This window comes from Phaseolus vulgaris, chromosome 4 (assembly GCF_000499845.2).
Source record: "Phaseolus vulgaris cultivar G19833 chromosome 4, P. vulgaris v2.0, whole genome shotgun sequence".
In the NCBI taxonomy this organism is placed as follows: Eukaryota; Viridiplantae; Streptophyta; class Magnoliopsida; order Fabales; family Fabaceae; genus Phaseolus; species Phaseolus vulgaris.
Genome location: NC_023756.2, coordinates 30,052,483 through 30,072,088, shown reverse-complemented (window position 1 = coordinate 30,072,088; position 19,606 = coordinate 30,052,483). Strand labels below are relative to the sequence as shown.

Genomic DNA, 19,606 nt, shown 5'->3' with positions numbered 1-19,606 from the left:
GAATAAAATTTATAAATTATATTTTTTTCGACGATTATTTTCACTATAAAATCAATTCAATCATAATAAGTTATATTATTTATTAGATTACTTTTTAAAACAATAATAACTAACAATTCATCTATAAAATTTGGAAAATAGAAGAAGAGAATATATATAAGAAAGTTTGTAACTAGAAAATAAAGTGTTAAATATTTAATTTGTTTTTCTAATATTTATATAATGCATAAGACTTAATACACTTCAGATTAAAAATACGGTGAAATTCATAATGATAAAAAACAAAGATGATACAAAGATGAAATATTTTAATAAAGTTAAATAATGTTAAATATATATTCAATTTTTTAAATAAAAATAATTAAATATATATATATATATATATATATATATATTCTATCTTTAGGCCCATTGTTTGTTTTGGTCCTGGCCATTAGCCCATTAGAAGTTGAAAGTTGAAGATATTATTTGGTTCATCTTTCAAGACACTGAAGAGGAAATATGTGTATCATCCTTTTCAGAAATTATTATTATTGTTGGTGGTGACTTTGTGTGATTATTGAAGTCATAATAAAGGAACAAACCTGTGCTTTTCCTTTTCTCTTTTATTTATTATTGCCTTGGATAATGACAATTAGCCATTACCTGTTTATTCTTGTGTTTTAGTAATTCAAGAATTACACATTGGATTGGTATTATATATGCAGTGTTTACTTCTAATTTGTGGAGGTACTTTTGAGGATAAATTTTCTCTACGTAAAAAATTGGATATTTATTGATTCTACAATTCATGTACTGTCTTTTTTGTTTGAATTGTCGTAAGGTATAATTTACTTTTAGCTCTATAACTATTAACTTCTTTTATTTGAACCAATTGTGCTACCACTTGGAGAAATATAGAGGAAGATTGTTAGCATCCCAAGAAAATGGCAGAAAGACACAAACAAATCACTGAATATTCTTGTTTCTTATTGTTTCACTGTTACAAAAGAATGTCTTCAAAGGGAACAAACTCCCTTTCACACAGGACTGCTCCTGTCCAGAATTCAAAAATCAAAAAGCTCTCCTTAACCAAAGCTTGTTGACCTTAAAGAAATTTTATTGCATTGTAGAGTAGAGTTGAACTATGTAAACTGGTTGTATGTAATTAATGTGCACATACAAAAAGCAATTTATCCGGAATGGTGTAGGAAGCAATTGCTTTATTCTAAGGTATTGGGCCTGAGGCCCAAATAACTATTGAGAAAAAAAAATCCAATAGTACCGTTCGTTACCATGTCTTATTGTCCTATATAAACAGCCCCCACTTCCACATCCTTTGCAGATTTCCATTTCCAAGACTTATTGTTGTAGCAATAGCCATAACACGTGTAATTTGAACACAAAATCCCACAACTTGTTTCTACAAGCTACAAGAAGATTGGGAAGTCACAATAAACTTGTAGAAATTCCTAAACTTCTTGTAGCTTGGAGAAACAAATGGAAAATGTTTGGTTGAATAACTCACTGTTCCCTAACTGCAATTTTGAATTATGCTAACAGAATATTAGTTTTTAAAAATAAATGTGAAAACATTTTGAATTGTGTTTGCAATTACTTCATCATTTAAAATTTAAAATTTAAAAATTAGTTTAAAAAATAAAGAAGTCACAAAATGACAAATATCACCTTCCCTAAAGCCTAAAATAAGAAAATAAAATATAATTACAAGGATAAAATTTGAATAAAATAAAATGGCATTTAAGAGGGGAATCCCCACATATATAGAAGAAGAAGATATAGAATATAGAAGAAGAAGAAGATATAGATAAACTTAATAGTTAAAGTAATTCCATGAAAATAAAAATATTCATTACAAATAAATATATATATTCTTTTTAATTTTTACGTTTTTATTCTAAATTTAAACTGTTGCACTTTACTCTCTTTTTTTACATGTTTCTTTTATTTCACGTTGTTCGGATCCAACAATTAATCAACGTTTATAGATTTTCAACAAACGAAGATTTAAAAGAAAATACAAAGACTAATAAAATCACCAATTTTAAAAGAATAGTTAATAATTTTAAATTCTAAAAGTGAAAAAGGTGTGTACTCGCATAATATTGACACGAAAACACACACCTAGGGAGAACGAAGAAGAGAGGAAAAAAAGGTGCACGAACAAACGAAAAAGTGAATTACACTTTTAAACTTCCCAAATCCTATCCTAAACACAGCAGCAATTCCAGTCTTGCATCAAAACACTTGGATTTGGATTCTTCAATGCCCTTGATCACTCTTGATCAACAAATGCGATTTACACTATTTCTCATGTTATGACACCATTTGAAATTACTAAATCTACAATGCGAAAGTAGCCTAATGCACATAAATTTCCCTGCACTACCTGTATTCTACTACTCACACAAGAAAAAATAATAAAGTTGGATACAGAAAGTCAAAAACTACGTCTAAATGATATAGTTGAAAAGAAAAGGAAAGAGCAGCATTTGTGCATTATAAAAAAGGTAGCAAAGCAAAGCAACGCATGCCAACGAACCTTCATGGCTTCTAAAACCAATATTTTCCTGCTTCTCTTTCTTTGTTTCCTCTTCATTTTTTCTACCAAAACATTATCAGCAACACACAACCTTGCTCTTGCTTCTGCTTCTTTAGAAGCAGGTAAGTGAGGATGAACTTTGTTGGAGATCCCACATCAACTAGAGATTAGAGTATTTCATTGTATATAAGTGGGTGCAAACCTCACTGCATGAGCCAATTTTATGGGATTGAGTTAGGCTTAAATTTCACTTCATAATAAACCTCTCCACCTTTTCTCAATGTGAATGAAGAAATTAAAGGAAATGATTAATTAGTGTTATAATGTTGTAGGGTCAGATGAAATGAGTGAGAGCAGAAAACTTCTTGGAAGAGGTAGATAACAACGTCCAAAATGTAAGGGAAAAAGCACCCATGATCACTCCAAGGATAAACCACAACGCCGCAATAATCTGTGATCTTTGTTTTACTTCATGCAATTTCTCTTAACGTAATTTCTCTGATTTCGGATAACCTCAAACTTAATCCTTATATTGTAAGCTTTTTTCTCCCAAGTGAAGATATAATAAGGTTTCTCACACCACTATGTAACAAAAATTGGGAGATTAAATAAATCTCAAATATTGCTTAGACAATATTTCAAATTTTAAAATGATTTTTCTGAATTTGTTTTTATATTTCTATGTAATTTTAGGAAAATAGGATTTTTCAATTTTGTTTGGGTGAGTAAATAAGAACATTGAAAATTTCACAAAATTGAGAGAAATATTTATTTTTTCCTTTCTTTGTTTTAATTTTTAAACAAATAATCAAACAGTAAAAAATAATTTTTTAAATTACTAATATAAGTTTTATTATTTTCTTTCTTCCAATATTCACTTATAGTGAAAGAGAAAGTTTCCCATTTCTGTTACTCATACTCTATTGATGCATTGAATGACCGAACGAAAATCTAATGAGCGGGAGCTAAAATTTAATACATATGTAGAAATAAAATTTATAAATTATATTTTTTCGACGATTATTTTAACTATAAAATCAATTCAATCATAATAAGTTATATTATTTATTAGATTACTTTTTAAGACAATAGTATTTAACAATTCATTTGGAAAATAGAAGAAGAGAATATATATTAGAAATATTGTAACTAGAAAATAAAATGTTAATTATTTAATTTGTTTTTCTAATATTTAGATAATGCATAAGACTTAATACACTTCAGATTAAAGATACGGTGAAATTCATAATTATAAAAAACAAAGATGATAAACAGATGAAATAATTTAATAAAGTTAAATAATGTTATTTGTATATTCAAATTTTTAAATAAAAATAATAATATATATATATATATATATTCTATCTGTGGGCCCATTGTTTGTTTTGGTCCTGGTCATTGGCCCATTAGAAGTTGAAAGTTGAAGATATTATTTGGTTCATCTTTCAGGACACTGAAGAGAAATGTGTGTATCATCCTTTTAAGAAATTATTATTATTATTGTTGGTGGTGACTTTGTGTGATTATTGAAGTTATAATAAGGGAACAAACTAACTTGTGTTTTTCCTTCTCTCTTTTATTTATTATTGCCTTAGATAATGACAATTAGCCTTTACCTCCTTATTCTTCTGGTGTTTTTGTAATTCAAGAATTACACATTGGATTGGTATTATATATGCAGTGTTTACTTCTAATTTGTGGAGGTACTTTTGAGGATAAATTTTCTCTACGTAAAAAATTGGATATTTATTGATTCTACAATTTATTTACTGTCTTTTTTGTTTGAATTGTCGTAAGGTATAATTTACTTTTAGCTCTATAACTATTAAGTTCTTTTATTTGAACCAATTGTGCTAACACTTGGAGAAATATAGAGGAAGATTGTTAGGATCCCAAGAAAATGGCAGAAAGAAAAACAAATCACTGAATATTCTTGTTTATTATTGTTTCACTGTTACAAAAGAATGTCTTCAAAGTGAACAAACTCCCTTTCACATAGGACTGCTCCTGTCCAGAATTCTAAAATAAAAAAGCTCTCCTTACCCAAAGCCTGTTGACCTTAAAGAAATTTTAATGCATTGTAGAGTAGAGTTTAACTCTGTAAGCTGGCTATATGTAATTAATGTACACATCCAAAAAGCAATTTATCCGGAATGGTGTAGGAAGCAATTGCTTTATGCTAAGGTTTTGTGCCTGAGGCCCAAATAACTATTGAGAAAAAAAAAATTCCAATAGTACCGTGTGTTGCCATGTTTTATTTTCTTATATAAACAATCCCCACATCCACATCCTTTGCAGATTTCCATTTCCTAGACTTATTTTTGTAGCAATAGCCATAACACGTGTACTTTGAACACAGAATCCCACAACTTGTTTCCATAAGCTACAAGAAGATTGTGAAATCACAATAAACTTGTAAAGAAATTTTTATTTTTTCATCAGCATATGTATTTATACATACAATGATGAAGAAATAAAAAATTTCTTTGCAAGCTTATTATGAATTCCTAAACTTCTTGTAGCTTGGAGAAACAAATGGAAAATGTTTGGTTGAGTAACTCACTGTTCCCTAACTGCAATTTTGAATTATGCTCACAGAATATTAGTTTTTAAATATAAATATAAAAAACATTTTTAATTATGTTTACAATTACTTCATCATTCAAAATTTAAAATTTAGTTTAAAAAAATAAAGAAGTAACAAAATGACAAATATCATCTTCCCTAAAGCCTAAATAAGAAAATAAAATATAATTACAAGGATAATATTTGAATAAAAGAAAATGGCATTTAAGAGGGGAATCCCTTCATATATAAAAGAACAAGATATAAAATATAGAAGAAGAAGAAGATATATAAACTTAATAGTTAAAGTAATTCCATGAAAATAAAAATATTCATTAAAAATAAATATATGTATTCTTTTTAATTTTTACGTTTTTATTCTAAATTTAAACAGTTTCACTTTACTCTCTTTTTTTTTACATGTTTCTTTTATTTCTCCTTGTTCGGATCCAACAATTAATCAACGTTTATAGATTTTGAACAAATGAAGATTTAAAAGAAAATTCAAAGACTAATAAAATCACCAATTTTAAAAGAATAATTAATAATTTTAATATCTAAAAGTGAAAAAGGTGTGTACTCGCAAAATATTGAAACGAAAATACACACCTAGGGAGAATGAAGAAGAGAGGAAAAAAAGGTGCACTAAGAAACGAAAGAACAAATTTTGTAAAGAAAACAATAAATTTGATGAGAAAGAATAGGAGAAATGAGAGACAAAAAATATAATGCTAAATAACATATAGCATAAAAAGTGTAATAAAGAAGTTGGGTAAAGTGAAGAAGAGAATGTGCATACCTTAAAAGATTGAAAGAGTTCTTTTTGTTGAAAGCATGAAACTTTCTTCTTCTTCTTCTTTACTGCATCATTACACAATTACACTTTTTGGAAAAATGGTGCACTTCTTAAATGACGCTGCGGAGAGAGAGATTCTTGAATGGTGTAAGTGGTTTTTCTGAATAATTGAAGAAGAAAGGGAGAAAAATAGGGTTTGAAGGAAAATGGTTGGTTGAATAACTCACTGCTCTCTAACTGCAATTTTGATTTATGTTGACTGAATATTAGTTTTTAAAACTAAATATGAAAAACATTTTGAATTATGTTTACAAATACTCCATAATTCAAAATTTAAAATTCAAAAGTTTAAAATTTAAAATTTAAAATTCAAACTTTAAAACTGAATTTAAAATTCAAAATTTAGTTTTTAAAAATAAAGAAGTCAAAAAATGACAAATGTCTCATTCCCTAAACCGTAAAATAAGAAAATAAAATATAATTACAAGGATAAAATTGAAATAAAATAAAATGACATTTAAGAGGAGAATCCCTTTTTATAGAGAAGAGGATATAATATAGAAGAAGAGGAAGATATATAGGTATAGAGAGTATAGATAAACTTAATAGTTAAAGGAATTCCATAAAATAAAGATATATATTCCTTTTCATTTTTACTTTTTTATTCTAAATTTACACAATTTCAGTTTACTCTTTTTTTTATATGTTTCTTTTATTTCTTCTTTTTCGGATCCAATAATTAATCAATGTTTATAGATTTTGAACAAACAAAGATTTAAAAGAAAATACAAAAACTAATAAAATCACACATTTTAAAATAATAATTAATAATTTTAATTCTAAAAGTGAAAAAGGTGTGTACTTGCATAATATTGACACGAAAACACACCTAGGGAGAATGAAGAATATAGGAAATAAAAAGTGCACAACCATAGGAAAGAACAAATTTTGTAAAGAAAAGAACAAATTTACAGAGAAAAGATAGGAGAAATGAGAGACAAAAAAATATAATGATAAATAACATATAACATAAAAAGTGTACCAAAGAAGTTGGGTAAAGTGAAGAAGAGAATGTGCATACCTTAAAAGAATGAAATAGTTTTTTTTGTTGAAACCATGAAACTTTCTTCTTCTTCTTCTTTCCTGCATCATTCCACAGTTACACGTTTGGGAAAAATGGTTCACTTATTAAATGACGTTGCGGAGAGAGAGATTCTTGAATGGTGTAAGTGGTTTTTTTGATCAATTGATGAAGAAAGGGAGAAAAATGAGGTTTGAAGGAAAATGTTTGGTTGAATAACTCACTGTTTTCTAATTGCAATTTTGAATTATGTTGAGAGAATATTAGTTTTTAAAAATAAATATGAATAACATTTTGAATTATGTTTACAATTACTCCGTAATTCAAAATTTAAAATTCAAAAGTTTTAAAATTTAAAATTTAAAATTCAAACTTTAAAATTTAATTTTTAAAAATAAGGAAGTCACAAAATGACAATATCTCATTCCCTAAAACCTAAAATAAGAAAATAAAATATAATTACAAGTATAAAATTGAAATGAAATAAAATGCCATTTAAGAGGGGAATCATTTTATATATAGAAGAAGATATAGAGGTATAAAAGGTATAAATATTCTTTTTCATTTTTATTTTTTATTCTAAATTTAAATAATTTCACTTTACTATTTTTTTTACATGTTTCTTTTATTTCTCCTATCTCGGATCCAATAAATAATCAATGTTTATTGTTCCTGCCGGTTGACCGAAAAGATCTTCGTGCGTTGCTTTGACTCACGAACAAGGACTCCTTCGTCTCCAACTCATATCTTCACCCAACTCCGCCGTGATCACCTGAATATAAGAGAACAAAAGGGCGCCCTCGCGGCCGTTTGCACTCCGACGATCAACTCAACAAGCAGAAAACAACAAACACCTCCGTATCGGAGCACCGTAACTGAATGCTCTGAAGGTGTGTAACTGAATTGTAACTAACTTCTCTCTCTCTCTCCAATCACTTGTGCGTACAGTGAGTAAGCGAGCAAATGATTAGAAAGTGTGTAAACTCTGTCAAAAACGTACCTTCCTAAGCTTCCAGAGAAGCTTATATACCTTGGGTCTCAGTGCTTACTGCCACGTGACCTTTCTGACTTAACCGCAACTCCACGTGGAAGGCCTTACGACACTGTAACCCAACTTAGGGAAATTCCAGCGTGTATGTCTTCCTTCCTCGAAGTGCATCTGGCGCAAGGGGTGACTACCTGGGTGCCAACTCATGTGCCCCAGCTTCTAGCCACTCGCCCTGGGAGTGTATCTGCCTTCCTCTCGTACCACGCACATGGTTCACCCCTGGGTGTGGCCCTCTCCTGGGTCGTATCTGTCCCAGGGATTTTCCAGAGGTGGCGTGGGTACTTCACGAGTCAGGTTACCCCCTACTGGTACTGGGACTGTGGCCTTGAAGCCACCTTTCTCTTCTATTTATTACTGTTCTAAGGTACCGGGGCCCGAGGCCTCCTCGTCCGTATCGTGGCCTCTCGCTGTGTCGCCCCCTCCACAGTCTTCCCTACCCATGGGTATCGGGGGTGACATTATCGACGCCTCAAGCTAGTGACTCCCACACCTGGCGATGTCCACACCTGGCGACGCCCACACCTGGCGACGTCCACACCTGGCGACGCCCACACCCGGCGACGCCCAAAGTGGTCAACCTATTGACTTCCTCCCTTGGGGCCCCTTGGTGGGTCCCACCATATGTTTGACTTTGACTTTGGTCAACGTCCGGGGACGAGTCGGTACACAAGCCCCCCAGTCTTGAGCTGACAAGACTAAGTCTAAGGCCTCGTCCCACCGTCCACGTGGCACTTCTGATGACGTGACATTCTCTGGGCAGCTGATATGACACTCTCTGCGCTGGTGACGTGACACTTTAAGTCACGCTTTAATCTTTTGACACGTGGCCCAATAGCACGGCCACAACTTAACGCCTCTCGCACTTCTCAAGTTTATGTTATATCTTTCAAAAACGTGCGTTCCAAGTTACTGTTTCATCACTCTTCTCATTCCTCACACTGTTCATATTCTCGAAGCTTGCTCTGCGTTCTCTCTTCGCACTTCCAACCTTCACCAAACCAATCATTCAAAGGTATGATTTTTCTCCTTCGATGGCTCTTTCTCTTGACTTTCTGTGTTAATACTACTGCTTGGGTTTGTTTATCTTCTTCGCATTCCCACTTTCCTTCCTTATTTCTCTGTTTCCCCTCTTCTCAATCTCTCGCTTGGGTAGGGTTTTTCCTAGGGTTTCTTCCCCTCTTGCACCTTAACCTTCATTTGCTAAACCCTTTATCTTCTTCATTCTTCAGCTTTTCTCAATGGCGCGTACTAAAACGACGGCCAATCCTCCACCTCCAAGGGTCAACTACAGAGCCCTTTACCCCTGGGCCTCTGACGAGTTGCTCTCTGAGTGCTCGAGCCTAACCTCCATGAAGGATTTGAGGGACCACGACCCAAGCGTCTACCAGCATCGCGCCTTTGCTAGGAGGCACGACGTGGATATATCAGTGCTTCCCTGCACCCCAGACGAACCTGTCTGTGGGGACGAGAGGTCCAACAATGGGGTACCATTTTTCTACTTCTACCAAACAGTATTCAAGCGCATTGGGATGCGCTTGCCTTTTTCTGGGTTCAAAAGGGAACTTCTAACGGAGATTAATGTCGCCCCAGCCCAGCTACATCCCAAAATTTGGGCTTTCGTCAAGGCTTTCGGTATCTTGTGTGGGTACTTTGGCTAGCCCCCCTCAGTGGACATCTTCCTTCACTTCTTCGATATGAAGAAGCAAGGAAAAAGCTTATGGGTGAGCTTCAGCGGCATCGCCGGAAGAGTCATCCTCTGCCTATTCCAGCAATCTTACAAAGGCTGGAGGGGAAAATTCTTCAAGGTGTGCTGCTCTGAGCACGACCATGCTGCTTTGGATGGCTTCCCCCTGTACTGGGTGCAAGAAGTCAAGCTGACAAAGCCTAAGTCCTTAAACGAGCTGCCCTCGACTGATCGAGAGGTTTGTCAAATTTTGGCCGGCGTGCGGGTCCTCGATACCTCTATTCTGATAAGTCGTGAATACGACGCTGAAGCCCTCACCCGTTACATAAGTACGAGAATCACCCTCTTTAACTATTTACTCTCTGCTTCTGCTTGTTTTTGCTTGTACATGAATTATCTGCTTTTCTCATGCAACAACTTAGCTTGTGCCTAACTCTTACTGTGTTTGTCTTTTTGATGCAGATTCAAAGATGGATAAGAACAGGAGATGGAAACTCGCCCAAGCTTTGAAGTCTAAGAGCAAAGCTTCGTCCAAAGGGGTTGGGGATTCCATACCTCCAACCTCCGAAACCGTTCCCACCTCCCCAACCTTTGGCCCCCAAACCCACCTCAAACAACAACTCCCCAAGCTCTTCCCTCTCCAATTCACCCCCCAAACTGACCACCTCCTATAGCGGCCATCCCCCTTGCCTTGGCCAAAACTATCGCTGCACCAGCCCCCCTTGACAAAGGCAAATGGGTGGTGGTAGTTCCTTCAGAGGATGAATAGGAGTCTGCTGAAGGACAAGTCTTCAAGAGAAGGAGGACCACCCGGGCTGTCCCCCAGGCTGTCACCTCCATATCTTCCTCAAACCATGGTGCTAATTCACTAAGGAAGCACCCTCCAAGCGCCACCTCACCTCCACAACAAATGGCCTTGGAGGGCGGGGTTGAATCTGAACCTGCTCAAGCTGCATCTGCACCAGAGCTTCCTCCACCAGTCCAAGAATGTTGCGGGGTTACTTTCACAACATTTCCCCAGGGAGCCAAGCTGAGGGAGCTAAGAAGGAAGGCATGAACTTCTATCTTGGCACCTTCATGGCTTGTGCCAACACTTGGCGCGATCAAGCTAAGACCAAAGCTAGCGTGGTCTCTGCTATTCAAGCCCTTGAGAAGGAGTGCGCCTCGCCGAAAGAAGAGAAACGCCGTCGAGAGGAGGCCTACAAGGACTCCTTCAAGGTGGCCCAGAAGGCCAAGGAGGAGGCTAGCAAAAGACTTCACGAAGCAGGGCAGGCCCATGTCGAACTTCTGGGGTAGGTCGTGCCCCTTCGAGTGCAAGTCTCGGACCTCAAAGACACCGTAGAAACCTCCGAAGCTAAGATGAAAAAACTCAAGGATCACTGCGTCGATCGCGAGCAAAAGCTGGGCAAGGCCGAGGTAGCGCTGGTTGAAGCTGAGGCAGCGCTGGGCAAAGCTGAGGCGGTGTTGGAAACAAAGGCTAAGGAGTGCGAGCTTCTTGAAGCCAAGGTGAAGGCCTTTGACCTGTTGGAAGCCGAACTGCGGGCAGAGTTGGTCAAAGCCTTTGCGACCAAGGATGAGGAGCTGGCCTCACAAGCAAAACACTTCCAAACAACAGAGGAGAGGCTGGTCCAAGAATCTGCGACTGCGTTCGTTGATGGGTTTGTTGAGGCCCTTGCCCAAGCGGCCTGCGCGAACCCAGGAATCAACGTCTCCGACTGCAGCCCCTTCAATGAGATAATTGAAGGCAAAATTGTGCCTCTAGAGGCTCCTGAAGATTAGCCTCTTTCTTTAACTTTGCAACACTTTCACTATGTGTACATAATTGTTTTTCTTTTGACTTTGTAATCGCTGTGAACATATTCTTCCACGCATTTGAATATAATTGCTCTTTGTCTACATACTCTTGCACATTCTTTTCTGCTCTTAATGTCTTTGATAACTTGTATTTTCCATGCCTTTCCCTTTTGCTCTTCGAATCCCTTCTACTTCTTTGACTCGTAACAACTTCGACTCGCTCTTTACTTACTCCTCTTATGCATTGAGGCACTTACTGCCAAAGGTGCTACTGGCCTCGTCATCGTTTAAAGATGAAGGAGGGCCCCTCTCTTCTATGGCCTCGACATCGCACGAGGGCGAGGGAGGGCTCAGCTCTTCTGTGGCCTCGACATCGCTCGAGGGTGAGGGAGGACTTAACTTGGCCGAAGCCTGCTTACCTGCACTGGGTGTCCACGCTCGAGGAGAGACCTGCTGAACGCACGATCGTTTCGTCCTCAACGTGTCTAAACAGTTGGGACAAAGTCCCACTTTGGTGCCCACGCCCGAGGAGAGGCATGCTACAGTAGTACCGTATCGTCCTCGGGGTGTTTAAACACCAAGGCAACTAGCCCTTATCTCTGCGCGCTTGGTGCCCACGCCTGAGGAGAGACCTGCCCGAAGGCAGCGCCGTTTCATCCCCAGAGTGTCTAAAATCACCAAGGCGAATCAGTGTTGTTGGTGCCCACGCCCGGGGAGAGGCATGCTGAAAGCAATGTCGTATCGTCCCCGGTGTGTCTAAACACCAAGATGACCAGGGTTTTTGGTGATTATGCCTAAGGAGAAGGTTTCCCAAAGGATGGCGCCTCTCCTACATGGCGTGTATCTGCACTAGAATCACCTGGCTCTCCACTGCTCCAAACTTCCTTACTGCCTGATGCCCACACTCGAAGGAAACGCCCCCTGCCACTTCCTTGCGAGGTGTCGAGGAATCAGACACCGGGGCTAGCCTTTCTCACCTGGGGAGGGGGCGTCCCGAAGGAATCCGTTAACCCCTGCCTAGGGACTAAACGCCCGGATTTTAACTTTGCTACACGTACCTTTCAAACTTGACGCCTACGTCCGAAGAGCGCGCTTCTGCCACTCCTTTTGGGGTGGCGACACGTCCAAGCTGTTTTGCACGTTTTGCGTCCTCGCCCACACCCGGCGACGCCCAAAGCGGCGGCCTTTCCCTCTAGCGTTTCCTTACATTACAAGAAAAAGGGGTAAAGGGAGATGAGACAAAGTAGTCTTGAACTTCTTTTTTACTTGGGCGACCTCATTAAAAAACCCCCGAGAGGGAAAAAGAGTGTCCCCTTTTAAAACTGTGTACTACATAGCGTTCTTTAACTAAAGTAAAACTTTAAATTGGCTGCATCCCAGGACCGTGGAATGGGGCCTCCTTCCAAAGTCTCAAGCTTGTACTAACCGTTCCCCTTAGCCTCAGTTATTCTAAAGGGCCTGGTCCACTTGGGAGACAACTTGTTCTCCAGCTCATATGGATGAACCTTGCGCATGACCAGGTCAGCTACTTGAAATTGTCGTCGCTTCACCTTAGAACTGTACCGATGCTCCACCATTCTCTTCACAGCTTCAGCCTTTATTCTCGCCTCTTCCCTGGCCTCATCCAATAGGTCTAGATTCACCCTTCTCTCCTCGTTGGACTCCTCTGCCACAAAGCTTTGGAAACGGGGCGAGCTCTCATGAATCTCTACTGGGATCATGGCGTCCGACCCGTACACTAGGCTTAACGGCGTCTCCATGGTGGAAGATTGAGGCGTGGTGTGGTAAGCCCATACGATCCTTGGTACCTTCTCTACCCACGCCCCTTTAGCTTTCTCAAGTCTTCGCTTCAGCCCCCTTAACAAAATTCTGTTTGCGGACTCCACCTGTCCGTTCGTCTGGGGGTGTTCGACTGATGCGAACACCTGCTTGATGCCTACTTCTGAGCACAACTTACTCATTTGCAGGCTGGCAAACTGGGTGCCATTATCTGAAATAAGACGCCTCGGCACACCGAAGCGGCACACAATGTTTTTCCATACGAAGTGTTGTACCTTATGTGTAGTGATCTGCGCCACTGGTTCTGCCTCTATCCACTTTGTGAAATACTCGATGGCGACTATTAAATACTTCATCTGCCTTATCGCTTAAGGGAAAGGTCCCAAAATGTCGATTCCCCATGTGTGGAAAGGCCACGGGCTATAAATCGACCTCAACTCTTCTGGAGGCGCCTTGTGCCAGTACGCTTGCATCTGACACTGCTGGGCATATCTCACGCAATCCTCCCTTACTGACGGCCAATAGAACCCTGCACGGATCACCTTGGATGCTAATGATCTCCCCCCTACGTGGCTTTCGCAGATCCCTTCGTGGAGTTCCGACATTATCCTCCTGCACTCGTCGTCACTCACACATGTCAGAATTGGGTGCGTGAACCCATGACTGAATAACACTCCATCGAGGAGAGTGTACCATATAAGTGGGTGCAAACCTCACTCCATGAGCCGGTTTTATGCGATTGAGTTAGGCTTAAATTTCACTTCATAATAAACCTCTCCACCTTTTCTCAATGTGCATGAAGAAATTAAATGAAATGATTAATTAGTGTTATAATGTTGTAGGGTCAGATGAAATGAGTAAGAGCAGAAAACTCCTTGGAAAGAGTAGATAACAACGTCCAAAATGTAAGGGAAAAAGCACCCAAGATCACTCCAAGGATAAACCACAACGTCGCAATAATCTGTGATCTTTGTTTTACTTCATGCAATTTCTCTTAACGTAATTTCTCTGATTTTGGATAACCTCAAACTTAATCCTTAATCCTTATATTGTAAGCTTTTGTCTCCCAAGTGAAGATATAATAAGGTTTCTCACACCACTGTGTAACAAAAATTGGGAGATTCAATAAATGTCAAATATTGCTTGGACAATATTTCAAATTTTAAAATGATTTTTCTGAATTTGTTTTTATATTTCTATGTAATTTTAGGAAAATAGGATTTTTCAATTTTGTTTGGGTGAGTAATTAAGAACATTGAAAATTTTACAAAATTGAGAGAAATATTTATTTTTTCCTTTCATTGTTTTAATTTTAAAACAAATAATCAAACAGTAAGAAAATAATTTTTTAAATTACTAATAGAAGTTTTATTATTTTATTTCTTCCAATATTCACTTATAGTGAAAGAGAAAGTTTCTCATTTCTGTTATTCATACTCTATTGTTGCGTTGAATGACCAAACGAAGATCTAATAGTGAGAGCTAAAATTTAATACATATGTAGGAATAAAATTTATAAATTATATTTTTTTCGACGATTATTTTAACTATATAATAAATTCAATCATAATAAGTTATATTATTTATTAGATTACTTTTTAAGACAATAGTAACTAACAATTCATCTAAAAAATTTGGAAAATAGAAGAAGAGAATATATATTAGAAATATTGTAACTAGAAAATAAAATGTTAAATATTTAATTTGTTTTTCTAATATTTATATAATGCATAAGACTTAATACACTTCAGATTAAAAATACGGTGAAATTCATAATGATAAAAAACAAAGATGATACAAGGATGAAATAATTTAATCAAGTTAAATAATGTTATTTATATATTCAAATTTTTAAATAAAAATAATTATATATATATATAAATAGTATATCTTTAGGCCCATTGTTTGTTTTGGTCCTGGTCATTGGTCCATTAGAAGTTGAAAGTTGAAGATATTATTTGGTTCATCTTTCAGGACGCTGAAGAGAAATCTTTATATCATCCTTTTAAGAAATTATTATTATTTTTTGTGGTGACTTTGTGTGATTATTGAAGTTATAATAAGGGAACAAACTAACTTGTGCTTTTCCTTTTCTCTTTTATTGACAATTAGCCTTTACCTCCTTATTCTTCTGGTGTTTTTGTAATTCAAGAATTACACATTGGATTGATATTATATATGCAGTGTTTACTTCTAATTTGTGGAGTACTTTTGAGGATATATTTTCTCTACGTAGGGTATAATTTACTCTTAGCTCTATAACTATTAACTTCTTTTATTTGAACCAATTGTGCTACCACTTGAAGAAATATAGAGGAAGATTGTTAGGATCCCAAAAAAATGGCAGAAAGACACAAACAAATCATTGAATATTCTTGTTTATTATTGTTTCACTGTTACAAAAGAATGTCTTCAAAGGGAACAAACTCCCTTTCACATTGTAACCATGTCTTCAAAGGGAACAAACTCCCTTTCACAGAGGACTGCTCCTGTCCAGAATTCTAAAATCAAAAAGCTCTCCTTACCCGAAGCCTGTTGACCTTAAAGAAATTTTAATGCATTATAGAGTAGAGTTTAACTCTGTAAGCTAGCTATATGTAATTAATATACACATCCAAAAGCAATTTATCCGGAATGGTGTAGTAAGCAATTGCTTTATGCTAAGGTATTGGGCCTGAGGCCCAAATAACTATTGAGAAAAAAAAATTACAATAGTACCGTGTGTTGCCATGTCTTATTTTATTATATAAACAACCCCCACATCCATTTCCTAGACTTATTGTTGTAGCAATAGTCATAACACGTGTAGTTTGAATACAAAATCCCACAACTTGTTTCTACAAGCTACAAGAAGATTGGGAAATCACAATAAACTTGTAAAGAAATTTTTTATTTTTTCATCAGCATATGTATTTATACATACGATGATGAAAAAATAAAAAATTTCTTTGCAAGCTTATTGTGAATTCCTAAACTTCTTGTAGCTTCGAGAAACAAATGGAAAATGTTTGGTTGAATAACTCACAGCTCCCTAACTACAATATTGAATTATTTAACAAAATATTAGTTTTTAAAAATAAATATGAAAAACATTTTGAATTATGTTTACAATTACTTCATCATTCAAAATTTAAAATTCAAAATTTAGTTTAAAAAAATAAAGAAGTCACAAAATGACAAATATCACCTTCCCTAAAGCCTAAAATAAGAAAATAAAATATAATTACAAGGATAAAATTTGAATAAAATAAAATGGCATTTAAGAGGGGAATCCCTTCATATATAGAAGAAGAAGATATAGAATATAGAAGCAGAAGAAGAAGTTATAGATAAACATAATAGTTAAAGTAATTCCATGAAAATAAACAATTTTTACTTTTTTATTCTAAATTTAAACAATTTCACTTTACTCTTTTTTTTACATGTTTCTTTTATTTCTCCTTGTTCGGATCCAACAATTAATCACGTTTATAGATTTTGAACAAACGAAGATTTAATAGAAAATACATAGACTAATAAAATCACCCATTTTAAAAGAATAATTAATAATTTTAAATTCTAAAAGTGAAAAAGGTGTGTACTCGCATAATATTGACACGAAAACACACACCTAGGGAGAACGAAGAAGAGAGGAAAAAAATGTGCACGAACAAACGAAAGAACAAATTTTGTAAAGAAAATAATAAATTTGCAGAGAAAGAATAGGAGAAATGAGAGACAAAAATATAATGACAAATAACATATAACATAAAAAGTGTAACAAAGAAGTTTGGTAAAGTGAAGAAGATAATGTGCATACCTTAAAAGATTGAAAGAGTTCTTTTTGTTGAAAGCATGCAACTTTCTTCTTCTTCTTCTTACCTGCATCATTACAGAGTTACACTTTTGGGAAAAAATGGTTTACTTCTTAAATGACGCTGCGGAGGGAGAGATTCTTGAATGGTGTAAGTGGTTTTTCTGAACCATTGAAGAAGAAAGGGAGAAAAATAGGGTTTGAAGGAAAATGTTTGGTTGAATAACTCACTGCTCTCTAAGTGCAATTTTGAATTATGTTGACAGAATATTAGTTTTTAAAACTAAATATGAAAAACATTTTGAAGTTTTTTACAAATACTCCATAATTCCAAATTTAAAATTCAAACTTTAAAACTCAATTTAAAATTTAAAAATAAAGAAGTCACAAAAATGACAAATATCTCCTTCCCTAAACTGTAAAATAAAAAAATAAAATATAATTACAAGGATAAAATTGAAATAAAATAAAATGACATTTAAGAGGGGAATCCCTTTATATATAAAAGAGGATATATAATATAGAAGAAGAGGAAGATAGATAAGTATAAAGGGTATAGATAAACTTAATAGTTAAAGGAATTCCATGAAAATAAAGATATATATTCGTTTTCATTTTTACTTTTTTATTCTAAATTTACACAATTTCAGTTTACTCTTTTTTTTACATGTTTCTTTTATTTCTCCTTTTTCGTTTCCAATAATTAATCAATGTTTATAGATTTTGAACAAACGAAGATTTAAAAGAACATACAAAAACTAATAAAATTACCCATTTTAAAATAATAATTAATAATTTTAATTGTAAAAGTGAAAAATGTGTGTACTCGCATAATATTGACATGAAAACACACCTTGGGAGAATGAAGAATATAGGAAATAAAAAGTGCACAACCATAGGAAAGAACAAATTTAATAAAGAAAAGAACAAATTTGCAGAGAAAAGATAGGAGAAATGAGAGACAAAAAAATATAATGATAAATAACATATAACATAAAAAGTGTAACAAAGAAGTTGGGTAAAGTGAAGAAGAGAATGTGTAGAATGAAAGAGTTGTTTTTGTTGAAACCATGAAACTTTCTTCTTCTTCTTCTTTCCTGCATCATTCCACAGTTACACTTTTGGGGAAAATGGTTCACTTATTAAATGACGCTGCGGAGATAGAGATTCTTGAATGGTGTAAGTGGTTTTTCTGATAAATTAAAGAAGAAAGGGAGAAAAATAAGGTTTGAAGGAAAATGTTTGGTTGAATAACTCTATGTTCTCTAACTGTAATTTTGAATTATGTTGAGAGAATATTAGTTTTTAAAAATAAATATGAAAAACATTTTGAATTATGTTTACAAATACTCCATAATTCAAAATTTAAAATTCAAAAGTTTAAAATTTAAAATTCAAACTTTAAAATTCAAAATTTAAAATTTAAAATTTATTTTTTAAAAATAAGGAAGTCACAAAATGACAAATATCTCATTCCCTAAACCCTAAAATAAGAAAATAAAATATAATTACAAGTATAAAATTGAAATAAAATAAAATGGCATTTAAGAGGGGAATCCTTTTATATATAAAAGAAGATGTAGAATATTGAAGAAGAAGATATAGAGGTATAAAAGGTATAGATAAACTTAATAGTTAAAGGAATTCCATGAAAATAAATATATATATATATATATATATATATTTTTTTTTTATTCTAAATTTAAACAATTTCAGTTTACTCTTTTTTTTTACATGTTTCTTTTATTTCTCCTTTCTCGAATCCAATAATTAATCAATGTTTATATATTTTGAACAAACGAAGATTTAAAAGAAAATACAAAAACTAATAAAATCACCCATTTTAAAATAATAATTAATAATGTTAAATTCTAGAAGGCAAAAAGGTGTGTACTCCCATAATATTGACACGAAAACACATATCTAGGGAGAACGAAGAATAAAGGTTATAAAAGGTGCACAAACATAGGAAAGAACAAATTTTGTAAAGAAAAAACAAATTTGCAGAGAAAAGATAGGAGAAATGAGAGACAAAAAAATATAATGATAAATAACATATAGTATAAAAAAGTGTAATAAAGAAGTTGGGTAAAGTGAAGAAGAGAATGTGCATACCTTAAAAGATTGAAAAAGTTCTTTTCGTTGAAAGCATGAAACTTTCTTCTTCTTCTTCTTCTTTCTTGGATCATTACACAGTTACACTTTCGGGAAAAATGGTTCACTTATTAAATGACGTTGCGGAGATCGAGATTCTTGAATGGTGTAAGTGGTTTTTCTGAACCATTGAAGAAGAAAAGGGAGAAAAATGGGGTTTGAAGGAAAATGTTTGGTTGAATAACTCACTGTTCTCTAATTGCAATTTTGAATTATGTTGAGAGACTATTAGTTTTTAAAAATAAATATAAATAACATTTTGAATTATGAATACAATTACTCCATAATTCAAAATTTAAAATTAAAAAGTTTAAAATTTAAAATTTAAAATTCAAAATTTAGATTTTAAAAATAAAGAAATCACTAAATG

General features: G+C 34.4%; 1 protein-coding gene across 1 annotated transcript; it reads right to left on the bottom strand.

Annotated features, from left to right (window-relative positions):
* Positions 1-12,931: 12,931 nt before the first annotated feature.
* On the bottom strand, positions 12,932-13,270 carry LOC137838631 (uncharacterized). The gene has a single exon (XM_068647871.1). It carries the CDS (start codon positions 13,268-13,270, stop codon positions 12,932-12,934), a length of 339 nt encoding a protein of 112 aa, XP_068503972.1.
* Positions 13,271-19,606: the final 6,336 nt, after the last annotated feature.

Excerpts from the sequence above, each read along its gene's own strand:
- LOC137838631 (XM_068647871.1), bottom strand. The coding sequence starts at position 13,270 with ATGGAGACGCCGTTAAGCCTAGTGTACGGGTCGGACGCCATGATCCCA.